Source organism: Carcharhinus amblyrhynchos, chromosome 31 (assembly GCF_965287045.1).
Source record: "Carcharhinus amblyrhynchos chromosome 31, sCarAmb.v2.hapA, whole genome shotgun sequence".
Taxonomy (NCBI): domain Eukaryota; kingdom Metazoa; phylum Chordata; class Chondrichthyes; order Carcharhiniformes; family Carcharhinidae; genus Carcharhinus; species Carcharhinus amblyrhynchos.
This window is the reverse complement of record NC_137354.1, coordinates 5,212,118-5,239,173: the sequence shown is the minus strand read 5'-3', so window position 1 is coordinate 5,239,173 and position 27,056 is coordinate 5,212,118. Positions and strand designations below refer to the sequence as shown.

At 48.9% G+C, this 27,056-nt stretch overlaps 1 protein-coding gene across 1 annotated transcript in view; it reads right to left on the bottom strand.

Annotated features, from left to right (window-relative positions):
• Positions 1–273: 273 nt before the first annotated feature.
• Positions 274–27,056, bottom strand: part of unc5b (unc-5 netrin receptor B) — a 93,097-nt gene continuing 66,314 nt past the window's right edge. The window contains exons 12-17 of the mRNA XM_080215584.1: positions 18,060–18,228; positions 16,023–16,256; positions 13,494–13,643; positions 8,265–8,429; positions 4,678–4,856; positions 274–3,075 (exon numbers count right to left, since the gene is read on the bottom strand). Of these exons, the coding sequence (XP_080071710.1) occupies positions 2,913–3,075; positions 4,678–4,856; positions 8,265–8,429; positions 13,494–13,643; positions 16,023–16,256; positions 18,060–18,228 (1,060 nt within the window). The 3' untranslated portion in view covers positions 274–2,912. The remainder of the gene's footprint in view (positions 3,076–4,677; positions 4,857–8,264; positions 8,430–13,493; positions 13,644–16,022; positions 16,257–18,059; positions 18,229–27,056) is intronic.

Sequence of the window (27,056 nt, the reverse complement as noted above, 5' to 3'; positions counted from 1 at the left end):
AGACTGATCAAATATAATTTTATAAAAACTATTTACGTCACCTGAAACAATTATTCGGGGACCCTTTATTTTAAGAAAAAAAGCTCACCACTATACCTTGTTATCATTTGATGAAAACAGTTAATGAGGAGTGTGCGGCTTTGCTGGTTAAGAAGTCAAGCTGGGGGTTAGGGAGCAAATCTCTCTTTTGTACAGGTCCTAGGGACCTAGGGTTGCCAAACTCTGGTTGGATGTGTCCCTGGAGGTTTTTGTCACCCATGCACCCCGCCCCCCCTCCCCTTACTCAGACAGATTTTCCATCCCCACTAATCACTATCGATAATGAAAAACATAATGCTGCAAGAAATTGGAGAAACTAAAGCTTTTAATGCCCCTATGAATCTTTTCCTGGGCATTACTTGCAGCACGTCCAATTCCCGGACACTCCAGGGCAATGCTGGTGGGTTGGCAACCCCTGCCTGGAACTGCAAACCAGGTTTCCTTATGAAGAGATTGGCCAATTTGGTTAGCTGAGCACTCACAGACGATTAGCCACACTCAGGGTGATAACTCTTATCCAATGATTCAGTTTCTGAAACAATCTGTTAAAAATTAAAATTACACAACGATGGATTTAAAATGCATTTGTCCAAGTATGTCTTGAAAATAAATAACTTTACCAAATACTTAAACATTTCCACAACATTTACAAATAACTAATATTCGTGTCACTTTTGATGGTGTGCTTTTGGAGAGTTTATACTCTTGTTGACACTAGCAGAGCATCAAAAAATGCATCACGCACTCCCACATTCAATCAATATTAATATAATTTTCAGGTTGGCCCGACTTTTGAATCTACTACAGATTTTACCAATGGAAATGGTTATGCAAATACCTTTCAAAGTCCATTGACTTGTACTAACGAATGTCTAACGTGACATGGCAACAAGCAAAGGTGTTTTCTTAAAAGGCAAGTTTGGAATAAGACACCATTGGATACTGATCCTCAAACTGGGAATCAAATGAAGAATGAAACCTTGGGAGGCCTTCGCCATCTGAGAGAATTCCTGTGAAAGGAAAAGCATGCTGGCATTTGGGTAGCTTTCTCCCATAGTCAGCACTTCCCTAAGAGGGAGAAACATGTAGATGACGCACTTCCACATCATTTGGTCCACCGCTATCTCCAGACACCCAATCCCAAGGTTCCAAAATGGCTTTACACTTCTTCCGTCTGTCAATGTTTGTGTTAACAAGGCTTCAAGGACCCAAAGGTGCGAGGTCCCGCAGGCTGTATCAGTGACATTGTCTTGAGGCATGATTATATGGCTCAATGCGGTGGAGGGAATAAGGTGTGGGCAACAGTGGAGAATATTCCAACGCAGAATGAGGTTCCTGTTATGGAAGGACAGGGGAAGTGTCAGAATGCTTCCGTGCATCTCCTATCTGCTTTTCATACAGGGGCCCCCATTAACATTCAGCATCAAAGTTAAAATTCAGGTAAACAAAAGCTGAATTAAAGTTTAATAAAATAATGGTGAAGATGTGCTTTCAAATATCAAAAGCACGTTGACATAGTAACATCTCTGTCATATTCATCCAAGTCAAATGTTGGGACTTTCTGAGCTACATCCTTGGCGCATGTGTGTTTGGCTATTTTGACCATGGGAGCATTGCAAGGTCATCAGTCAGAATTATTTCTCTTGGGTCGGGTCAGTTTTTTCAGTTAATCACTATTGCTTTGCGTCAAGTCTTAAAGCACCCAAGTCCATGGCCTCAACTTCGTGAAGGTTGGGGTAGGAATTATTCTCGTTTAAAAATTTAAGTTTTATTTATTAGTTACAAGGAGGCTTACATTCACACTGCAATGAAGTTGCTGCGAAAATCCCCTAGTTGCCACACTTTGGCACCTGTTTGGTTACACGCAAGGAGAATTTAATACGGCCAATCCATCTGACCAGCACATATTTTGGACTGTGGGAGGAAACCCACGCAGAGACACGGAGAATGTGCAAACTCCGCACAGACAGTGACTCAATCTGGGAATTGAACACGGGTCCCTGGTGCTGTGAGGCAGCAGTGCTAACCACTGTGTATCTCAATGGAGAGATGGGTTGGAGGGGAAGAGGGGAGTAAGTCAGGTGCACCTGCACTGGATTCATAAAACCTTTCATGTTAATCAGAAATGAGTGATGCTAAGCCTTAGCAATGATTGTGGTTGATATGACTGGCTGAGTGCCCACTAACCCTGTGTACCTCTGTGCGCATTAACCTGCTTATGTCTGACATCAGAACAGTGGACAAACCCATTAATTGCTTGGTTCTGGGCATCTTCAGCTGGAACTTCTGAGCTTGTATCAAAAAGAGAGAAAGGCTTTGGAAATCACTCTTAAGACGTGTTCTGCGATCGCGACTGGGGAAAAATTAGCTCTGATGTGGCATCTGCAAAGTTTTCTCCCAAGCCCGAACAAACAATTTTTGCTGACTACTTTAAAAAATAAAATGAGGGAGGATAACAGGGCCCAGTGGCGATGGCTGGCATCTCTTCTTCATTAGAAACCGTTGTTAACAGCTCAGTTGGATTCCTCCTCTTCTCGCTTGTACAACGTGTGCGCTAGGATCTGAGTGATGTCTACATCGACTATGAATGTAAACAAATCCTTGGGTTTTGTACAAAGTTTCACACTAGGAGCAAAAAAAAAGCATCCAAAGATATGGATAATAAATTAAATGCCGTTTCCTAAGAAACTGTCAACCTTTTACAAGCTACCCAAAGCTTTTGAGAGGAGAAAGGGTTTGTCTCGATTGAATGTGACACCTTCAGTTCTCGGGTAAAAATGCCAAGTTCCTGATCTGCTTGGTGCCCCAGTGAGCTACAACAGTCGCCATAGATGCTAAGGTTCCATCCCGATGTGGGTGAGGTTATCTGCGTTTCAGCATTCTTCTGTCGTCATGACTACCATCACATCACTCTTGCCCATCTCCTCGAGCACAGCAGCCAGAGAATTGATGTCTCCGTCATCTTGATGCTGGGCTTCCCACAAGTCCAGGATGACCCCAGTGGGACTGAGTTTCGTAGCGAAATAGGTGAGATACCTAAACAAGAAAGAGGGAAAAAAATTAATCAATGGAATTTTCCCATCATGGGAATCATAGCGGGTGGGACACCGAACATGCAAAAGGTCTGCTGACCTCAGCTGGGATTTTTCCAGTCTTGGGGCTGGAAATTCCTGTCTGCTATCTCTAAACGTACACTGATAGTGCAGTAGACTTCTGGTTGCAGGCCAGAATGAAATGACTGACTTACTCTCTGATTTCTCTACATTTTGCATTTATGACTGAAATCCCATAGAATCCTGACAATGTAGAAAGAGGCCATTTGGCCCATTGAGTCTGCGCCCACTCTTTGACACAGCAACCCACCCAAGCCCTATCACCATATTTCCACTTATTTACCTTCTAATCCCCCTAACCTACATATCTTGTGACACTAAGGGGCAATTTACCATGGCCAATCCACCTAACCTGCATCAGGAGCACCCGGAGGAAATCCACGCAGATGGGGGAGAACATGCAAACTCCACTCAAGACTGGAGTTGAACCGGGTCCCTGGAGCTGTGAGGCAGCAGTGATAACCACTGTGCCACCCCTATGTGACAGATTAATACATCGATGGCTGCATTCAGTGACATCTGTATTCTCAGCAGAATAGAAAGAATGAGACGTTCACTGCATCAATCAAGTTGCATTGCTCTAAGTGACTGAGATTGATTGTACTCACATCAGTTGTATTATTATCCGCCACTGACTGAACCCTGCTGGGGAAATAATCCTGCTTTTAATGGGAGACTTTGCTATAGTTCCAGTCAAGAAAGAAGTCAAGTGGAATGTTGGCCATGAATGTAAGGGAGATGGGAGTACAATAATACTTGCTCCAACTGCACAGGGCATTGATGAGACCACACCTGGAGTACTGTGAACAATCTTCGTCCCCCTACTTAAGGAAAGATACTTGCACAGGAAGCACAGTTCGGAGAAGGTTTACTGGACTGATTTCTAGGGCGAAGGGAGTGCCCCATGAGGAAATGTTGAGCAGGGTGGGCCTATACTCACTGGAGTTTAGAAGACTAGAAGGGGATCTTATTGAATGATAAGATTCTGAGGGGATTCTTTCCCCTGTGGGGGAATCTAGAACCAGTAGGCATAGTTCCAAGGAAGGGGCCTCCTGTTTAAGATGGACTTGAGGAGGAATGTCTTCTCCCATATGGTTTTTTGAATTCTCTTCCCAGGATAGCAATGAACGCTGGGTCTTTGAATGTATTCCAGGCCAAATTGAATTTTTGATTGACAGGAAAATCAAAAGTTAAGAGGGCTGGCAGGAATGTGGAGTTGTGGCTACAATCAGATCAGTATAATCTTATTGAGTGTCGCAGTAGACTCGAGGGGCCGAATGGCCTACATTTACTCCCACATCTTGTGACCTTATGAAGGGTTTGGATACAGCTGTGATTATGAATAAATTAGAACCTCAAGTCCCAACCGCCTTCAACTCATTGGCTGACACAGTGGGGTCAATATTCATTCCACAAATCAATAGCATGTTTGACGTGTATATTTTCTTCACTTGGCTCACTCATGGACCCATTTATTTCCATTCATTCTGCCTACTGAGAGACTGTCGGGGACTTTCCTACTCACCTGTCAACCCCCAGCTTCTGGGCCAGGAGCCTCCAGTCATTGCCCCGCGTATTTGGTGCGTCCAAATTAGTGCAGATCTTCTGCCTGATGGAATACGGAATCTTAAAGGCATAAGGGCCCACCTGGGTGGTTATGTTGGTGCCAACCTGTGTGTGGAACGGGCTAACACATTTGGCGTTCTGTTAAGGAAGGTAACAAACATTTATTATCATGTCAACACCAATTCCAACTTCCAAGATTACAAAGAACAGCATTCCGGATTTGCTTGGTCCACAGTGTTGACTTGAGGACATGCTACTCTCCCTTTGTATTTCGAGTGAAACGAATGCATTTTAAAAGAGAGTGCCCACACGTTCATTGGGACAGCAAAACAGATGGACACCCTGGCCGCGATTCGCCAACCTCGCCCGCAACTGGGATTCTCCGGTCTCGCTGCAGTGAATGGAGGTTTAGCTGAGTGTCAAATTTTCCATTCTCGCTGGCACCTGGAGTGGAGGGTGGAGGGTGGGAGGTGGGGGGGTGGGGCATACGACTCTGGTGAATTCCGACCCCCCCCCCCCCCCCCCCCCGCCCCAGCTTCTGTAGCTTTATCATTTCAATTCTCCATCTCCGTCTCACTGATCTCTCTGCCCCTGGTTTCTGACACTGTAGCTTATTGGAAGCTGGGGGAAAGCACTCCTTTATCAGTTCGGTATTTTACAGCTCCTCAGCCCCAAAGCTGAACTCAATGATTTCAGATCATAACCACTGGTCCAATTTTTTTGGAAGCATGTTGCTGGTTCTGACTCTGCTGTTGCCATTTACACCTCCTTCAGACACATCTTTTGTTCATGAGTGAAAACAAAAAATGTTTATTTTTCTTTTCCCCTTCATTCTTTCCCCTTATTTTATTCCCCTTCCCTTACCTTTACTTCCCCCTTTTTTCTCAATTTTACCTCTCTTACGCCCATCTGCCCCCATCTCCATCTGTCACAGTTTACTCTCTGATTTCAGCTTCTCTGCCATGTGGCCATTCACACCTTCTATTCTCTCTACGGGCTGCCATTAGCAGCCTTTCCCCTTGCTTTTGTGGCTATGACTCATCTTTCATTCCCTCCCCCTGCAGTATAAATATCTCCCACTTTCTGTGCCTTTTAGCTTTGACAAAGGCTCATCTGGATTCGAAATGTCAGCTCTTTTCTCTCCTAACAGATGCTGCCAGAGCTGCTGAGATTTTCCAGCATTTTCTCTTTTGGTTTTGTTCACTGGTCCCACTCCTTGCAAAAGTGACCCCTCTGTCATTTCATCTTTCTGAGCCCCCTCCTCACCTGCTTTCCCAACAGGGCTCCCCATTCATTCTTCCCCTCCATTGTTGACAGCCCATTTCCCTGTCACTGCACTTGTTCAAAACCTGTTACATTGCTCATGTTCCCCAGTTCTGCGGGAAGTTATTGATGGTTAACTCTGGGCACGGAGCAGTGAGTCCAATGGCCGCTGGTGGGATCTTCCAGTCCTGCTTGAGTCAATGGCCATTTGTGTGGCTTGCCAGTCCTGCCCTGCCACAGGGTGAGTGTCAACTTCAGCAAGACTGGAAGATCCTACTGGTGGGAAGGGCTGGAAAATTCCACCCAGTGTTTCCTTTCTGGTGGCCCAGTGGTTAGCACTGCTGCCTCACAGTGCCAAGGGCCTGGGTTCAATTCCAGTCTTGGGTGACTGTCTATGTGAAGTCTGCACGTTCTCCCAGTGTCTGCATGGGTTTCCTCCAGGTGCTCCAGTTTCTTTCCACAGTCCAAAGATGTGCAGGTTAGGTGCACTGACCATGCTAAATTGTCCCAAGATGTGTAGGTTAGGGGGATTAGCCATGGTAAATGCATGGGGTTCGAGTAAGATGTTCTGTTGGAGAGTTGGTGCAGGATTGTTGGGCTGAATGGCCTCCTTCTGCACCGTAAGGATTCAGTAGGTGGAACTTTATGACCACATTCAACCCAAGACCAGGAAATCCTGCTCGAGGTCAATGGATCTTCCCATTTTCCGATTTCCATGATGAATGGGAATGGGGTGGTAGGATTCCGGCATATGATTTTGTTCTGTGATTCCACAGGAACTGTCAAACCAGCTTAGTGTTCGTAGCATTTTCTGTTTATGTTTTGACATCTTCACAAACTCGCTTCTCATGTCTCAATCAGTAGCACCCAGAAAGATTCTCGGGGGTGGTATGATTTTTCTCCCAAAGTGGTCCCTTGGGCTTAAGGAAACTAGAGTACTGGAGTTCATTTCCAGAGGGATAACAATGAAAAGCAGAGAAATGTTAAACTCCTGTAGAATATTGGACAGACTACACTTAGGAGTAATGTGCACAATTCTGGTGTCCAAACTGTAAATAGAAGCGCTGGAAAAGTTTCAAAACAAAAGATGGGATCCCAGATCTGAGAGGTTGACCGGTCTGGAAAGTTTGAAGAGTATCAGAAATCAAAACTGATGGCTGATCCGCTAGAGGTTTTTAAGATTATAGAATCATAGAATCCCTACAGTGCAGAAAGAGACCATTTGGCCCATCGAGTCTGCACCTGCCACAATCCCACCCAGGCCCTATTCCTGTAGCTGCATATATTTACCCTGCTAATCCCCCTGACACAAAGCATCAATTTAGCATGGCCAATCAACCTAACCCGCACATCTTTGGAGCGTGGGAGGAAACCGGAGCACCCGAAGGAAACCCACGCAGACACAGGGAGAATGTGCAAACTCCACACAGACAGTGACCCGAGGCTGGAATTGAACCCGGGTCCCTGGCGCTGTGAGGCAGCAGTGCTAACTGCTGTGCCAACGTGCCACCCCAAGGGGCTTGATAGAGTAGACATGGAGAGATTTCCATTTCCAGGGGTAGACTAGAGCTACTGATAAATCCAATCAGGAATTCAGGAGAAATGTCTTTACTCGGAGAGAGATGAGAATGTGGGACTCACCATCACGTGGAATGGCTGAGGCAAATAGCACAGATGTGTTTAAGGAGAATATTGATAAACGCAATAGGGAGAGAGGAACTGAAGGATATAATGATAGGGTGAGATGATGGAGGGTAGGAGGAGGCTCGTGCGAAGCTTGTTGCTTATTGCTTATTGGTCCAAATGGCCTTATTTCTGGCTGTATTTCCCATGCAATCCAAATAAGGTGGTAAAATCATTCCCAATTTCCTGTACCTCTGCCCTCTTTCATGCTTTTAAATTATTTAAAGTTAATCTATTAGTGTCACAAGTAGGCTTACATTAACACTGCAATGAAAATCCACTAGTCGTTACACACGGTGCCTGTTCGGGTAAACTGAGGGAGAATTTAGCACTTAGCCCGCACGTCTTTTGGACTGTGAAAGAAAACCGGAGCACCCAGAGGAAACCCACAGAGACACAGGGAGAATGTGCAAACTCCACACAGACTGTGAGCCAAGCCGGGAATCAAACCCAGGTCCATGGAGCTGTGAAGCAGCAGTGCTAACCCAATATGTGCTGCCCGTATTGTTCATTTATTCTCAGAAACAGAGTGAAATGTGTGCGATGTGGGAAGTTTGTGAGCACAGCTTCCAACCATTCATGGCCTCGCTATGTTCTCACCTCTTCAATGGTCGCGTGCAGCTGGAATATCTGTCCCTCTCCCTCCACCTGTCTGACACAGATTTTACAGGAAAATTCAGTTGATGCCAGGCTGTGTCTCTCCAGTGAGAAGGTGCAGTGTAAGGCTCTCTGCGTACCACTCCAGATATGGTAAAATGGGATTTCCTAGGAAGATACACGAGAGAGAGAAACATTTGATTATTTTCATCCATTCATTGAATGTGATGCGGGTGGAATTGAAAAACAATTCAACATCTTGGGACGCCAAGGCAAGTCTAAATTCAAATTTTCCAAAATGGGAATCCCTCTGGCTAGGGATAATCCAAGCCCAATATTTATATTTCTGAATTCTCTTTTCCTGGTGGTTCTTGATCAACTTCCATATTTAATTTCTCTAACCAATAATAAGGAAATGATTTACCTTTCAGTTTGGCCAATGAACATGGGGGATCCCTGGGGAGTGTGTCAGTATTTACAGGGTGTCCCTGGGGAGTGTGTTAGTATTTACAGGGGGGTCCCTGGGGAGTGTGTTAGTATTTACAGAGGGATCCCTGGGGAGTGTGTCAGTGTTTACAGAGGGATCCCTGGGGAGTGTGTCAGTATTTACAGGGGGATCCCTGGGGAGTGTGTCAGTATTTACAGGGGGATCCCTGGGGAGTGTGTCAGTGTTTACAGAGGGATCCCTGGGGAGTGTGTCAGTATTTACAGGGGGTTCCCTGGGGAGTGTGTCAGTGTTTACAGGGGATCCCTGGGGAGTGTGTTAGTATTTACAGGGGGATCCCTGGGGAGTGTGTCAGTGTTTACAGAGGGATCCCTGGGGAGTGTGTCAGTATTTACAGGGTGTCCCTGGGGAGTGTGTAAGTATTTACAGGGGGATCCCTGGGGAGTGTGTTAGTATTTACAGAGGGATCCCTGGGGAGTGTGTCAGTATTTACAGAGGGATCCCTGGGGAGTGTGTCAGTATTTACGGAGGGATCCCTGGGGAGTGTGTCAGTATTTACGGAGGGATCCCTGGGGAGTGTGTCAGTATTTACGGAGGGATCCCTGGGGAGTGTGTCAGTATTTACAGGGGGGTCCCTGGGGAGTGTGTCAGTATTTACAGGGGGATCCCTGGGGAGTGTGTCAGTATTTACAGAGGGATCCCTGGGGAGTGTGTCAGTATTTACAGAGGGATCCCTGGGGAGTGTGTCAGTATTTACAGGGGGATCCCTGGGGAGTGTGTCAGTATTTACAGGGGGATCCCTGGGGAGTGTGTCAGTATTTACAGGGGGATCCCTGGGGAGTGTGTCAGTATTTACAGAGGGATCCCTGGGGAGTGTGTCAGTATTTACAGGGGGATCCCTGGGGAGTGTGTCAGTATTTACAGGGGGATCCCTGGGGAGTGTGTCAGTATTTACAGAGGGATCCCTGGGGAGTGTGTCAGTATTTACAGGGGGATCCCTGGGGAGTGTGTCAGTATTTACAGAGGGATCCCTGGGGAGTGTGTCAGTATTTACAGGGGGATCCCTGGGGAGTGTGTCAGTATTTACAGAGGGATCCCTGGGGAGTGTGTCAGTATTTACAGGGGGATCCCTGGGGAGTGTGTCAGTATTTACAGGGGGATCCCTGGGGAGTGTGTCAGTATTTACAGAGGGATCCCTGGGGAGTGTGTCAGTATTTACAGGGGGATCCCTGGGGAGTGTGTCAGTATTTACAGGGGGATCCCTGGGGAGTGTGTCAGTATTTACAGGGGGATCCCTGGGGAGTGTGTCAGTATTTACAGAGGGATCCCTGGGGAGTGTGTCAGTATTTACAGGGGGATCCCTGGGGAGTGTGTCAGTATTTACAGGGGGATCCCTGGGGAGTGTGTCAGTATTTACAGGGGGATCCCTGGGGAGTGTGTCAGTATTTACAGAGGGATCCCTGATTGAGTGTGTCAGTATTTACGGAGGTCCCTGGGGAGTGTGTCAGTATTTACAGAGGGATCCCTGGGGAGTGTGTCAGTATTTACAGGGGGATCCCTGGGGAGTGTGTCAGTATTTACGGAGGGATCCCTGGGGAGTGTGTCAGTATTTACAGGGGGATCCCTGGGGAGTGTGTCAGTATTTACAGAGGGATCCCTGGGGAGTGTGTCAGTATTTACAGGGGGATCCCTGGGGAGTGTGTTAGTATTTACAGAGGGATCCCTGGGGAGTGTGTCAGTATTTACGGAGGGATCCCTGGGGAGTGTGTCAGTATTTACAGGGGGATCCCTGGGGAGTGTGTCAGTATTTACAGAGGGATCCCTGGGGAGTGTGTCAGTATTTACGGAGGGATCCCTGGGGAGTGTGTCAGTATTTACAGGGGGATCCCTGGGGAGTGTGTCAGTATTTACAGAGGGATCCCTGGGGAGTGTGTCAGTATTTACAGAGGGATCCCTGGGGAGTGTGTCAGTATTTACAGGGGGATCCCTGGGGAGTGTGTCAGTATTTACAGGGAGATCCCTGGGGAGTGTGTCAGTATTTACAGAGGGATCCCTGGGGAGTGTGTCAGTATTTACAGGGGGATCCCTGGGGAGTGTGTTAGTATTTAGAACATAAGAAATAGGCGCAGGAGTAGGCCATCTAGCCCTTCGAGCCTGCCCCGCCATTCAATAAGATCATGGCTGATCTGTCTTGGCTCAGTTCCACTTTCCCGCCCTCTCCCTGGGGAGTGTGTCAGTATTTACAGAGGGATCCCTGGGGAGTGTGTCAGTATTTACAGAGGGATCCCTGGGGAGTGTGTCAGTATTTACAGAGGGATCCCTGGGGAGTGTGTCAGTATTTACAGAGGGATCCCTGGGGAGTGTGTCAGTATTTACAGGGGGATCCCTGGGGAGTGTGTCAGTGTTTACAGGGTGTCCCTGGGGAGTGTGTCAGTATTTACTGGGGAATGTTAATATAACCTGAGCAGCAATTAAAAATTTATTTCATTCATTCACAGAATGTGAGATGTCATTGGCTAGGGCATCCTTTATTGCCCATCCCTAGCTGCCCATGAGAGTGTGGTGGGGAGCCATATTTTTAAGTATAACTAAGTGTCTCAGTTGGCCATTTCAGAGGGCAGTTAAGGGTCAACCAGATTGCTGTGGCTCTGGAGTCTCATGTCAGCCAGGCTGGGTAAGGGCGGCAGATTTCCTTCCCTAAAGGGCAGTAGTGAACCAGATGGGTTTTTTAACTACAGTCTGATTACTTCAAGGTCCTTATTACTGAGACTAACTTTTTAAATTCCACAATTATTCCATGAGTTGAATTTAAATTCCCGAGCTGCTATGGAGGGATCTGAACTCATAACTCCAAATCTCTGATCCAAGTTTCTTGATTACTAGTTCAGTGCTATTGACGCTGTGCTACCAGGAAGCTCCAGGTGGAAATCTGGTTTCATTCCAAGTCTGCTTCAAGGCCCGTCACAACAAGTTGGATTTCGGAAGCAAAATCTTTGGGGTCAACAGTAGGAAAAATAATAACCCAAAAATGACAACTAGAAAGGGTCAACTATTGCAAATATCTGGCCTTTGTCCCCTGCTGCATCTAGTCTCTTGATCTCTGTGTACACCACACAAACATTCAAAACAATCAAAAGGATGTTCATGCTATGCCCTTGCATTGCTGGCAACAGTTTCCATAGCAACGTGACTTGTGGCAGTTTACCTGACTGGTAGAGAGAAGTAAGACAAAAATGATGTTCGACATTTGATATCACCAGTCTGGGAAGAAATGATTTATATTTCGGTGTTAATCTCTCACCAGATTCATTTGGAAAAGCAGAGTGAAGGGCATTGGAACATTCTGAACTTCGGAACAACTCCCTTCTCCAATACACCCTCTTCCCTCCACTAAAAGCTGTTGCTGAAATCTTCCACAACACCCATCCTTTGTTCATGAATCCCGGCTGCGGATGGCTGGTAGGTTAGTCAGCCAAATGAGGCATTGCAATCAGGTAATCTCAAGTGTGGCACAGTGGTTAGCAGTGCTGCCAGGGGCTCAGGTTCTATTCTGACCTTGGCTGGCTGACTGTGCGGGATCTGTACATTCTCCCCATGTTTGCGTGGGTTTCCTCCGGTTTCCTCCCACAGTCTAAAAAAGGTGCAGGTTAGGCAGATTGTGTGGGGTTACAGGGATAGCGTGTGGGGGGAGGGCCTGTGTAAGATACTCTCTCTGTCAGTGAGTCAGTGGGCTGAATGGCCTCTTTCTGCACTGTAGGGATTCTATGATAAGCAGTCAGAGGTGGGTACCCCCGTTGAAAGCTGACCTCTCACGGAGACTTTTGACCTCTCCACGGAGATCAGCTAACTCAACACAGAATAGGCGATGAATTTGGGCTGTTGCGTGTTGGCCTGGGCACGACAAACACACAAACAACTGCAGGCTGAACAACTGTGAACCACATGGGGCAGGGCACACAGGTTAGGGACAAGGGGACGGTGATTTAGGACTGGGGTGAGGAGAAATTTCTTCACTCAAGGGCTGTGAATCTTTGGAATTTTCCACCCCGGAGAGTTGTGCGTGTTCCATTGTTGAATATGTTTAAGGCTGAGATGGTCAGACTCTTGGATTACTACTGGGAAATCAGGGTATATGGAGAGCCAGGCTCAAGGGGATGTATGGTCCACTCCCGATCCTATTTCTTGTGTACATTTACACCTCCCCAACAGAGGGGGCAGCAGAGAGTGCAATACAACAAAATGCTCAACCATTAACAATACATTACAAAGGAGGACCTCGCCATTCAAAGATCATTCAGGCAGCAATTCTCAGAGGGATAGTAACAAAAATGTTTAAAGTTTTTTTATAAGTTATTTATTAGTGTCACAAGTAGGCTTACATTAACACTGCAATGAAGTTACTGTGAAATTTCCCTAGTCGCCACAGTGCTATTTGGTTACACTGAGGGAGAATTTAGCATGGCCAATGCACCTAAAAGCACGTCTTTCAGACTGAGAGAGTAAACTGGAGCACCCAGAGGAAACCCACGCAGACACGCAGACAATGTGCAGACTCCACACAGACAGTGACCCAAGCCGGGAATTGAACCCGGGTCCCTGGCGCTGTGAGGCAGCAGTGCTAACCACTGTGCCAATGTGGTTGACTCTCAACTGAACAAGGGCAACTATGGATGGGCAATAAACGTTGGCCAGCCAGCGATGGGCATGTCCCATGAACAAATAATAAAAAAAAATAGAAGTATCTTCTTTTTAAATGATCCTGGTGATGTAATAATTTGGGCTCCTACCTGATATTTGGCAAGCAATTTGCTTCTCCACAGTGAATGAGGGATATCGTGGATGGAGAGCCGGAGGTTGTGATAACTGTCCTTGAAGAGCAGGGTTTTGGGTTCCTCCAGCAAGTAACCACCCAGAGTCCTCTCCAGCTCCAGCACTTCCTGTAGAGAGAGACACAAACAGACCAATTCAACAAAAGAATGAAGCCTGCTGTAAATAACTAAATGATTCACTTTACAAAATGGAATCTGTCAGCCTTACCCAGTCTAGGGCATCCTGTGCCATCTCATTTAAAACACACATGATAGACAAAGGTCAGGGGCCTCGTGAGCCTGAGCTGGTGTTTATATTCCACACGATTCTCCTCCAACTCCACCGACCTCAACTCAGTATTCCAACATACCTTCCAACTCCCTTTGCTCTCATCTAGAGCGGAATTTTCCAGCCATTCACGCCAGCGGGATTCTCCGGTCCCGCTGCATGTTCTCAGTCTCTCCTGATGGCTGTATCCTCTCAATCCTGACACTGTCCTTCTAAATCTTCTCACTTACTTCCTTCTACATCCTGCTTTTAGAAGGTAGAACTCGCTGGCTGGGTTTCTCCCACCTCGCCCGCAGCTGGGATTCTCCAGTCCTGCTGCTATGAATGGAGGTTTGGCTGAGCGCCAAATTCTCCGTCCTCCCTGGCCAGTAGCGGTGGAACCTGAAAAGCCGGAAAGATCCGGTCCTTGATTCTTCTTGAGGGCACCAAATCTTTCTGCCTTCAGCACTCGCTGTGGTAGCGAACTCTGCATTCTAACCACTTACTGAGTAAAGGAACACCCCCCTTGTTTCCCTGCTGGGTTCATTAGTAACTAACTTGTAGATTTTGGATTCTTCCACAAGAGGAAACATTCTGTCCACATCTACCCAATGATAGTATCAGTTGACAACCCCTCCAAGCCATTCCGATCAAGGAAAAACATGAGATTTTAAGAATTGTCATGAGGATGCCAAGAATGGTAGTCTGGATGCTGGAATTATAGAATGGGGTGTAGAGGGAGCCAGGCAGTTGGTCTAGATCGAACAGTGTGATTGGCACAGGCTTGGTGGGCTGAAGAACCCGTTCCTGTGCTGTATTGTTCTTTGTTAATCTCTGCAGTGCAAAAGAAGGCCATTTGGCCCATTGATTCTATACTGACTCTCTGACAGAGCGTCTCACCGAGGCTCCATTCCTTACTCTATCCGTGTAACCCCATGTATTTACCCTGCTAATACCCCTAACCTACACATCTTGGGGCACTAAAGGGCAATTTAGCATGGCCAACTCCACCTAACCTGCACATCTTTGGACTGTGGGAGGAAACCAGAGCACCCAGAGGAAACCCATGCAGACACGGAGAGAACACGCAGACTCCACACAGACAGTCACCCAAGGCTGGAATTGAACCCGGGTTCCTGGTGCTGTGAGGCAGCAGTGCTAACCACTGCACCACGAGGTGCCTGAAGTAAAAATAAACTGTAGGCCAGGCAGCACATGAGGACATTGTGAGACTGAGCTAACATTTCAGATCAGTGACCTGCTGTTACAAATAAGCAAACTGAGGGATTTAACCATTTCTAATTAACTAGGGAGTGTGTTAAAAGGACGGGTGGGATAAGGAGGAAAAAGCCAAAAGGACAGCAGAAAATCCACTGGGATGTATTCAAGAGGTCAAACATCCATCAAACGTGGGGTGGCACTGTAGCACAGTGGTTAGCACTGCTGCCTCTCAGCACCAGGGTCCTGGGTTCGGTTCCCGGCTTGGGTCACTGTCTGTGTGGAGTTTGCACATTCTCCCCATGTCTGTGTGGGTTTCCTCCGGGTTCTCCGGTTTCCTCCCACAGTCCAAAGATGTGCGGGTTAGTTGGATTAGCACACTAAATTGCCCCTGAGTGTCAGGGAGACTAGGTAAAGTAAATGTATGGGGTTATGGGGGTAGGGCCTGAGTGGGATAGTGGTCAGTGCAGACTCGATGGGCTGAATGGCCTCTTTCTGCATTGTAGGGATTCTATGATCCACACTGACTCACGCGAGGCCCAGGCTTGACAATAATGGCAGTGGCATCCAGAGAGGCATGAAACATGCCGAGAGACTTTGTACAGAGGTTCCACCCAACCCATCGAGCATCACCAATCCCACACGTAGCAGAGCCCACACAGATCACGCTCTGGATTTATCATCCTCCTCAGAACCACCCACACCCCCCCCCCACCCCAAATCACCGTGATCCCGAGGGTCTGCCAGAGGAAAAGGAAGTGGGAGTGATTTAATGATAAACGGGACGATTGGGAGAAGAAACGAAAGATGGGAGGTGTAAATGGCAACAGCGAAAACATCTCCAGCACCTGCTGCATGGGAGAGCACAGTGGCTGTTACAGTCAGAAGTTACTGAAATCAATGTTAAGTCTGTAAGGTTCCTGCACGACTCTCTAATAACAATGTGATAAAAGTGGGTCGCTGTAAGAAAAGAAACACACCAGAGAGAATGGACGTGGAGAAGCTTACAATGTAACAGGTACCTTCAAAGCATCTGGAGTGTCGTCCACACAGTACACTTTAAGGCTGTACTCCAGTGATGTACATGAGGTGGGTGCAAATATGGCGAGTTGGAGTCTTTTAATGGCTGATTTGGAGACTGACTCCCCAACGAGGGCGTACGTGCCCAACTGATCCAGCAACACGTGACAGGACTGGGGATCCAGCTGACAGTAGCACGGAGTGTTTAGATTCTCCTCCTCCAACGTCACCACCTCCTGGAGAGAGAGTAATTTAAAGCATGTGAAAGGACCCCTGACAAAGAAAGGATCTTCTGGAAAGAGAACAAGAGAAACACCATCAACAACAATATCTTTGTATTTATATAGCGCCTTTACTACACTAGAGAGGTGCTTTGCGGGAATGTTATCAAACAGTGTTTGATACCTAGTCACATTAGGACAGGTGTAGGCCAGTCCATCACGCAGACCAGCCTCCCATCCATTGACTCTGTCTACATTTCCTGCTGCCTTAGCAAAGCAGCCAGCTTAATTAAGGACCCCACGCACCCCGGACATTCTCTCTTCCACCTTCTTCCGTTGGGAAAAAGATACAAAAATCTGAGGTCACGCACCAACTGACTCAAGAACAGCTTCTTCCCTGCTGCCATCAGACTTTTGAATGGACCTACCTTGCATTAAGTTGATATTTCTCCACACCCTAGCTATGACTGTAACACTACATTCTGCGGTCTCTCCTTTTCTTCTCTATGAACAGTATGCTTTGTCTGTATAGCACGCAAGAAACAATGCTCTTCACTGTATACTAATACATGTGGCAATAATAAATCAAGTCAAATCAAATCGAAGGTGACCAAAATCTCGTCAAGGAGGTAGATTTTAAGGAGCATCTTAAAGGAGAGAGGCAGGTGGAGAAGCAGAGCTGGCTTAGGGAGGAAATTCCAGAGTTTGGGGCCTTGGCAACTGCAGGCCACCAATGTGAGACAGACGAAAACTGAGGAGGCCAGAATTCCTTCACAATAGATTTCCCTCCGCTACCACCACCCCCGTCCATGCCTCCACATGGCAGGTTGTCTGGCAATGGAGGTAGCTCGCCAGTGGCTATCCCAATGGCAATTTGCATTGCTCACTGGCACTGAATCTGCAACAGGACTGGAAAATCCTGCCAGCAGGAAGGGCTGGAAGATTTCAGCCTTTGTCTTTCTGGTATATGTACCCTGTCTTTCCAACCCAGCCCCCAGCGACCAGCCAGCCTGAGGTGACAGGGCATTTGCTTTGACATCCGTGACCAAGCAGCGAGGCCTCGATCTGCACTCAATCACCAGCTGAGATTAAAGGGGGGGGGCGGTGTGTGCGGGGTTTGAGTCCACAACTTGCTGAGTTAAGAAGTGAGAATGCTGGAGAGTGAGGAAAACTGCAACATTAATGATAAGGATGATAGAACATTGCACCACAACTAAAAACAGAAAATCCTGGAGATACTCAGCAGCATCCATGGAGAGAGAAACAGAGGTAAGCGTTTCAGACTGAAGATCTTTATTGCTCCCCCCGGGATTGAACAGGAACAGCCGTGGAAGGGCAGGATAAAGGCTGCAAATTCTGCAGCAACTAACTCATCTCGTGACCTTTCAAAGCCCGTCCACCTATCTGTAAGGCACAAGCCATATATGGGAGAGGGTGGCACAGTGGGAATGTCACTGGACAAGTAATCTAGAGGGCCAGGCAAATGGTGTGGGAACACGGGTTCAAATCCCACCACGGATTTCTAATTCAGTTAATGAAATTGAAAATTAGCCTCAGGAATGGTGACCATGAAGCTCTCATTGGTTCTTGTACCAACCCATCTTTAGGGAAGGAAATCTGCCGCCCTTACCCAGTCTGGCCTACATGTGACTCCAGAGACACAGGGTGACTCTTAAGTGCCCTCTAAAATGGCCCAATAATCCGAGGGATGAACAACAAATGTTAGCCTTGTCAGGGATGCCCCAGATGAATGTATGATGTTATCATTAGGGTGTAGGATTGTGCTCCCCAGTGAATGGCTACTTCTTGTGTCCTTACCTCCCAGGCCGCTTGGTGGGTCTGTGTCTTGAATTTGATGGTCCAGTCTGATTCACAGACCTCTGCGCAGTGAGGCATACTGAGGACCACAGGCCTACACAACAGCATACCTGTGGGGCCACAGGTTACCATGGGGCTCAGGACCGTCTGCGAACCTTCGGATGGCGGTCTTTGGAAAAGAAACAGAAGAGAATGTCCGTCAAGTCACTCACAAGCCTCCCAAAAGTCTTCCTGTGCCCTAGAGAGAGGTTAGTTAAAACAGATTCACCGATAGATAACTGCAGTTGATGACACAGAAACTGATTGATATCATAGGGGCAGCATGGTGGCACTATGGTTAGCACTGCGCCAAGGACCGGGTTCGATTCCTGGCTTGGGCCACTCTCTGCACAGAGTCTGCATGTTCTCCCCATGTCTGCTTGGGTTTCCTCCCACCATTTGAAAGAAGTGCTGGTTAGGGTGCATTGACCCGATCGGGCGCCGGAGTGTGGTGACTAGGGGAATTTCATGGTAACTTCATTGCAGTGTTAATGTAAGCCTTACTTGTGACAAATAAATAAATTTAAAAAAAAGAAACATAGAAGGTAGGAGCAGGTGGAGGCCTTCAAGCCTGCTCTGCCATTCATCATGATCATGGCTGACTGTCAAACTCAATAACCTAATCCTGCTTTCTCCCCATAATCTCTGATCCCGTTTGCCCCAAGTGCTATATCCAGCTGCCTCTTGAATACATTCAATGGTTTGGCATCAACTATTTCCTGTGGCAATGAATTCCATAGGCTCGCCACGCCTCCTCATCTCTGTCCTAAATGGTCTACCCTGAATCCTCAGACTGTGACCCCTGGTTCTGGACTCCCCCACCATCGGGAACATCCTCCCTGTATCTACCCTGTCTAGACCTGTTAAAATTTTATAAGTCTCTATGAGATCTCCCCTCATTCACCTGAATTCCAGCAAAAACAATCCTAATCTAGTCAATCTTTCCTCATACATCAGTCCCACCATCCCTGGAATCAGCCTGGTAAACCTTCACTGCACTCCCTTGACCCTTCCTCAAAAAGGAAACTCTGATCGTAATAAAACCAAGAGCCTTTAATACAGACAAGCTATGAATAAATCCAACCTAGAGTCAGTGGTTAGATGGTGGAACTCACTATCACAGGAAATGGTTGAGGCAAAATCGCCTTGATGCTTTCCAAAGAGAAGGTAGACAAAGATACGTGAGAGAGGAGTGAGTTGGAAGGTGTACCGAAAGGAGTGGATGAATTGGGAAGGAAACCCGTGTAGGATATAAACTCCACCATTGATTAGTTGGGCTGAATGTCTTTTGTTGCTGTAAAACAGGCACCAACCCGGTGTTCCATCGCGGGTAAGACTGGTGTTAAAATAATGGACACCGGAGCATCGTATAGATATTGTTAGTTACAATTAACTCAAAGCAAGAAGATACCTTTAAACATTATTAGGGATTATTAGGGATAGGATTATTAGGGATAGGATTTATAGTTATTTGGTGAGTAATGAATTGATTAGAGACAGTCAGCATGGTTTTGTAGCAGGTAGGTCGTGCCTTACTAACCTTATTGAGTTCTTTGAGAATGTGACCAAAGAGGTGGATAGGGGTAAGGTAGTTGACGTGGTATATATGGATTTTAGTAAGGCGTTTGATAAGGTTCACCATGGTAGGCTTCTGCAGAAAATGCAGATGTATGGGATTGGGGGTAATCTAGGTACTTGGATCAGGAATTGGCTAGCAGATAGGAGACAGAGGGTGGTGGTTGATGGTGAATATTCGTCATGGAGTTCGGTTACGAGTGGTGTGCCTCAGGGATCTGTTTTGGGGCCACTGCTGTTTGTAATTTTTATTAATGATCTGGATGAGGGTATAGTTGGGTGGATTAGTAAGTTTGCTGATGACACCAAAGTCGGAGGTGTGGTAGATTGTGAGGAAGGGTGTCATAGTTTGCAGGGTGACTTAGAAAGGTTGCAGAGCTGGGCTGCGAGGTGGCGGATGGAGTTTAATGCAGAGAAGTGTGAGGTAATTCATTTCGGTAGGAGTAACAGATGTGTTGAGTATAGGGCTAACGGGAGGACTTTGAATAGTGTGGAGGAGCAGAGGGATCTAGGTGTATCTGTACATAGATCCCTGAAAGTTGGGAATCAAGTAGATAAGGTTGTTAAGAAGGCATACAGTGTCTTGGCATTTATTGGTAGGGGGATTGAATTTAGGAGTCGCAGCGTCATGTTGCAACTGTACACAACTCTGGTGCGGCCGCACTTGGAGTACTGTGTGCAGTTCTGGTCCCCACATTATAGGAAGGACGTGGAGGCTTTGGAGAGGGTGCAGAGGAGGTTTACCAGGATGTTGCCTGGTATGGAGGGGAGATCCTATGAGGAGAGACTGAGGGATTTGGGGTTGTTTTCGCTGGAAAGAAGGAGGCTAAGAGGGGATCTTATTGAAACATATAAGATGATTAGAGGTTTAGATAGGGTGGATAGTGATAGCCTTTTTCCTCGGATGGAGAAAGCTAGCACGAGGGGGCATGGCTTTAAATTAAGGGGGGGTAGTTATAGGACGGATGTCAGGGGCAGGTTCTTTACCCAGAGGGTGGTGAGGGACTGGAATGCCCTGCCTGCTGCGGTTGTAAATGCGCCTAGTTTGGGGGCGTCTAAGAGATCTGTGGATAGGTTTATGGACGAAAAGGGATTGGTTTAGATTAGTGGGTCAGTGTTTTTTTTTAAAAAACTGGTCGGCGCAACATCGTGGGCCGAAGGGCCTGTTCTGCGCTGTAATGTTCTATGTTCTATGTTCTTTAAACATGGAAGTTGTCACAAGGGGGCAGCAATGTCATTTTCCAAAGAAACCATCTAAAATTAGCTGACAACTTCATAATGCAAGGTGTCAATGTAGCTGTATTTACAAACACAGCTCTCTTAGTCTCGGGTTCAGTGTGACACAGGCAAATCTCACCTGAGTATCGTCCAGACTGAGTATCGTTCAGATGGAGTATCGTCTAGACCGAGTATCGCCCCGACCGAGTATCGCCCCGACCGAGTATCGCCCCGACCGAGTATCGCCCCGACCGAGTATCGTCCCGACCGAGTATCGTCCCGACCGAGTATCGCCCCGACCGAGTATCGTCCCGACCGAGTATCGCCCCGACCGAGTATCGCCCCGACCGAGTATCGTCCCGACCGAGTATCGCCCCGACCGAGTATCGTCCCGACCGAGTATCGCCCCGACCGAGTATCGTCCCGACCGAGTATCGCCCCGACCGAGTATCGTCCCGACTGAGTATCGTCCCGACCGAGTATCACCCCGACCGAGTATCGTCCCGACCGAGTATCGCCCCGACCGAGTATCGTCCCGACCGAGTATCGTCCCGACCGAGTATCGTCCCGACCGAGTATCGTCCCGACCGAGTATCGTCCCGACCGAGTATCGCCCCGACCGAGTATCGTCCCGACCGAGTATCGCCCCGACCGAGTATCGTTTAGACGGAGTATCGTCCTGACCGAGTATCGCCCCGACCGAGTATCGTCCCGACCGAGTATCGTTCAGACGGAGTATCGTCCCGACCGAGTATCGCCCCGACCGAGTATCGCCCCGACCGAGTATCGTTTAGACGGAGTATCGTCCTGACCGAGTATCGCCCCGACCGAGTATCGTCCCGACCGAGTATCGTTCAGACGGAGTATCGCCCCGACCGAGTATCGCCCCGACCGAGTATCGTCCCGACCGAGTATCGTCCCGACCGAGTATCGTCCCGACCGAGTATCGCCCCGACCGAGTAGCGCCCCGACCGAGTATCGCCCCGACCGAGTATCGCCCCGACCGAGTATCGCCCCGACCGAGTATCGCCCCGACCGAGTATCGTCCCGACCGAGTATCGCCCCGACCGAGTATCGCCCCGACCGAGTATCGCCCCGACCGAGTATCGTCCCGACCGAGTATCGCCCCGACCGAGTATCGCCCCGACCGAGTATCGTCCCGACCGAGTATCGCCCCGACCGAGTATCGTCCCGACCGAGTATCGCTCCGACCGAGTATCGTTTAGACGGAGTATCGTCCTGACCGAGTATCGCCCCGACCGAGTATCGTCCCGACCGAGTATCGTTCAGACGGAGTATCGTCCTGACCGAGTATCGCCCCGACCGAGTATCGTCCCGACCGAGTATCGTCCCGACCGAGTATCGTCCTGACCGAGTATCGCCCCGACCGAGTATCGCCCCGACCGAGTATCGCCCCGACCGAGTATCGCCCCGACCGAGTATCGCCCCGACCGAGTATCGTCCCGACCGAGTATCGTCCCGACCGAGTATCGTTCAGACGGAGTATCGTCCCGACCGAGTATCGTCTAGACCGAGTATCGTTCAGACGGAGTATCGTCCTGACCGAGTATCGTTCAGACGGAGTATCGTCCTGACCGAGTATCGTCTAGACCGAGTATCGTCCCGACCGAGTATCGCCCCGACCGAGTATCGCCCCGACCGAGTATCGTTCAGACGGAGTATCGTCCTGACCGAGTATCGCCCCGACCGAGTATCGCCCCGACCGAGTATCGTCCCGACCGAGTATCGCCCCGACCGAGTATCGTCCCGACCGAGTATCGTTCAGACGGAGTATCGTCCTGACCGAGTATCGCCCCGACCGAGTATCGCCCCGACCGAGTAACGTCCCGACCGAGTAACGTCCCGACCGAGTATCGCCCCGACCGAGTATCGCCCCGACCGAGTATCGCCCCGACCGAGTATCGTCCCGACCGAGTATTGTCCCGACCGAGTATCGTCCCGACCGAGTATCGTTCAGACGGAGTATCGTCCCGACCGAGTATCGTCTAGACCGAGTATCGTTCAGACGGAGTATCGTCCTGACCGAGTATCGTTTAGACCGAGTATCGCCCTGACCGAGTATCGTCTAGACCGAGTATCGTCCCGACCGAATATCGTCTAGACCGAGTATCGCCCCGACCGAGTATCGTCTAGACCGAGTATTGTCCCGACCGAATATCGTCTAGACCGAGTATCGCCCCGACCGAGTATCGTCCCGACCGAATATCGTCCCGACCGAGTATCGTTTAGACCGAGTATCGCCCTGACCGAGTATCGTCTAGACCGAGTATCGCCCCGACCGAATATCGTCTAGACCGAGTATCGCCCCGACCGAGTATCGCCCCGACCGAGTAGCGCCCCGACCGAATATCGTCCCGACCGAGTATCGTTTAGACCGAGTATCGTCCCGACCGAGTATCGCCCTGACCGAGTATCGTCTAGACCGAGTATCGCCCCGACCGAGTATCGCCCTGACCGAGTATCGTCTAGACCGAGTATCGCCCTGACCGAGTATCGTCTAGACCGAGTATCGCCCCGACCGAGTATCGCCCCGACCGAGTATCGTCTAGACCGAGTATCGCCCCGACCGAGTATCGTCTAGACCGAGTAGCGCCCCGACCGAATATCGTCCCGACCGAGTATCGTTTAGACCGAGTATCGCCCCGACCGAGTATCGCCCTGACCGAGTATCGTCTAGACCGAGTATCGCCCCGACCGAGTATCGCCCTGACCGAGTATCGTCTAGACCGAGTATCGCCCTGACCGAGTATCGTCTAGACCGAGTATCGCCCCGACCGAGTATCGCCCCGACCGAGTATCGTCTAGACCGAGTATCGCCCCGACCGAGTATCGCCCCGACCGAGTATCGTCTAGACCGAGTATCGTCTAGACCGAGTATCGCCCCGACCGAGTATCGCCCCGACCGAGTATCGCCCCGACCGAGTAGCGCCCCGACCGAGTATCGTCTAGACCGAGTATCGTCCTGACCGAGTATCGTCTAGACCGAGTATCGTCCCGACCGAATATCGTCTAGACCGAGTATCGCCCCGACCGAGTATCGTCTAGACCGAGTATTGTCCCGACCGAATATCGTCTAGACCGCGTATCGCCCCGACCGAGTATCGCCCCGACCGAGTAGCGCCCCGACCGAATATCGTCCCGACCGAGTATCGTTTAGACCGAGTATCGCCCTGACCGAGTATCGTCTAGACCGAGTATCGCCCCGACCGAGTATCGCCCCGACTGAGTATCGTCTAGACCGAGTATCGTCCCGACCGAATATCGTCTAGACCGAGTATCGTCCCGACCGAGTATCGCCCCGACCGAGTATCGTCTAGACCGAGTAGCGCCCCGACCGAATATCGTCCCGACCGAGTATCGTTTAGACCGAGTATCGCCCTGACCGAGTATCGCCCTGACCGAGTATCGTCTAGACCGAGTATCGCCCCGACCGAGTATCGCCCCGACCGAGTATCGTCTAGACCGAGTAGCGCCCCGACCGAATATCGTCCCGACCGAGTATCGTCTAGACCGAGTATTGTCCCGACCGAGTATCGTCTAGACCGAGTATCGTCTAGACCGAGTATTGTCCCGACCGAGTATCGTCTAGACCGAGTATTGTCCCAACTGAGTATCGTCTAGACCGAGTATCGCCCCGACCGAGTATCGTCTAGACCGAGTAGCGCCCCGACCGAGTATCGTCCCGACCGAGTATCGTCTAGACCGAGTATTGTCCCGACCGAGTATCGTCTAGACCGAGTATCGTCCCGACTGAGTATCGTCTAGACCGAGAATCGCCCCGACCGAGTAGCGCCCCAACCGAATATCGTCTAGACCGAGTATCGTCTAGACCGAGTATCGTCCCGACCGAGTAGCGCCCCGACCGAGTATCGTCTAGACTGAGTAGCGCCCCGACCGAGTATCGTCTAGACTGAGTAGCGCCCCGACCGAGTATCGTCTAGACCGACTAGCGCCCCGACCGAGTATCGTCTAGACCGAGTAGCGCCCCGACCGAGTATCGTTCAGATGGAGTATCGTCCCGACCGAGTATCGCCCCGACCGAGTATCGTCTAGACCGAGTATCGCCCCGACCGAGTATCACCCCGACCGAGTATCGTCCCGACCGAGCATTGTTCAGATGGAGTATTGTCCTGACCGAGCATCGTTCAGATGGAGTATCATCCCGACCGAGTATCGTCCCGACTGAGTATTGCCCTGACCGAATATTGCCCCGACCGAATATCGCCCCGACCGAGTATCGTCCTGACCGAGTATCGTCCCGACCGAGTATCGTTCCGACCGAGTATCGTTCCGATGGAGTATCGTCCAGATCGAGTATCGTCCAGACGGAGTATCGTCCAGACCGAGTATCACCCAGACCGAGTATCACCCAGACCGAGTATCACCCAGACCGAGTATCGTTCAGACGGAGTTTCGTCCAGACCGAGTATCGCCCTGACCGAGTATCACCCAGATCGAGTATCACCCAGACCGAGTATCGTTCAGACGGAGTATCATCCAGACCGAGTATCACCCAGACCGAGTATCACCCAGATCGAGTATCACCCAGACCGAGTATCGTTCAGATGGAATATGGTCCAGACCCGAGTATTGTACAGACCGAGTATCGTCCAGCCTGATTATCGTTAAGATCCGGGACACACTATGTGACAGGATGCTGATATCAGATCCTCTGGGAACTTTGGACATGTTCTTGTAGGGTTATGGGGAACGGGAGAGGAACGGGATCAGATGCCGGTACGACAGATCCCCTACACTGAACGATTCTGTGAGTCTGGGTGAGATCAGTCAACTCCAGTTTGGTTATGTAGGCCTGTTTCCAAATCTGATGAATATGAGGTTAAAGACCTGATTCATCGACCGATAATTAGCCTGACTTGCTTTTGCACGATACCACAGGGTAAAGTGGGGGAGACCAAGTCATATAATATAATACAGTTGATTCTCAGAGACACACGCTTAAATCTGCTTTGTCCCAGTCACGTTGAAGGAACGATTTATTGAGCTGCCTTGTTCCAGTGCTTCACCAAGTATTGAGCTGTTAGATCAGGCAGCGAGCTGCTCCCAGCATAATGAAGAACAAATGGTTGTGTAAACGGTTTGGGGGTTCGGCCGCTAAAAACAGGCTTGATCTGTTTTCTGGAAACTTCTACTGCATGTTCCAGAATCAGGGAGACATTCCCCACTTTGATTACTGCCTCCTGTCTTCACCTGCTGAGCACTAGAGTTCCTTCCCCAAACCGCTTTGCCTCTCTATCTCTCTCTTTCTTTGCCTCTCTCTCTATTGCTCTTTGTGTAGTGGCATAACCCTATTGAGGCAGGGAGGGGGTGGGTGTTTCCCGAGGGTGAGTGGTTGGCGAGAACCCGATGGATCATACCTCTTTCTCTCTTTGCCTCTTTCTCCCTCTCTCCCTTTGCCAATTTCTCTCTTTGTCTCTTTCTCTCATTGCCTCTCTCTCTCACTTTGTCTCTCTCTCATCTCCTTCTTTGCCTTTCTCTCTCTTTCTCTCTCCATCTCTCTTTCCCTCCCTCTCTTCCTTTACCTCTTTCTTTGCCCATCTCTTTCTATCTCTCGCCCTCTCTTTTTTAAGATGCTCCTAAAAACCTACTTCTGTGGCCAAGTCTTTCTCAATATTTTCAATGAGGCTTAATGTCAAATTTTGCCTGATAATGGTCCTTTGAAATGCCTTGGAACGTGTCACTACATATGAGGTGCTATATAAATGCAAATTGTAGTTGTTGGAACAGGTGTGTGACATTTAGGCACTAGTAATAAGCTTGTGCTTGTAAAAGCTGAATTGTTTCATTGTACTGGGAACAGAATCCTCAGGTGGACAGAGTAACGTGGGAAAGGAGCACAGTCACAGGTATCTGAGGGAAAAGACAACATTTCAAGGCTTCTTCCATTTCTCAGGATGTGACAGAGAGATCTCCAATAAACCCCATTATCAAGAACAACGGAAGGAAGATACAGAGTTTCTGATTGGTGAATAAAACTTTAGTTAATCTTACGCTACGGTTTACAATCCTCCATTAGCTGATGAGAAACTTTATCCAAAGAATCACAGGATCCCTATAGTGTAGAGGGAGGCTGTTTGGCCCATTAAGTCTGCACCGACCACAATTCCACCCAGGCTCTATTCC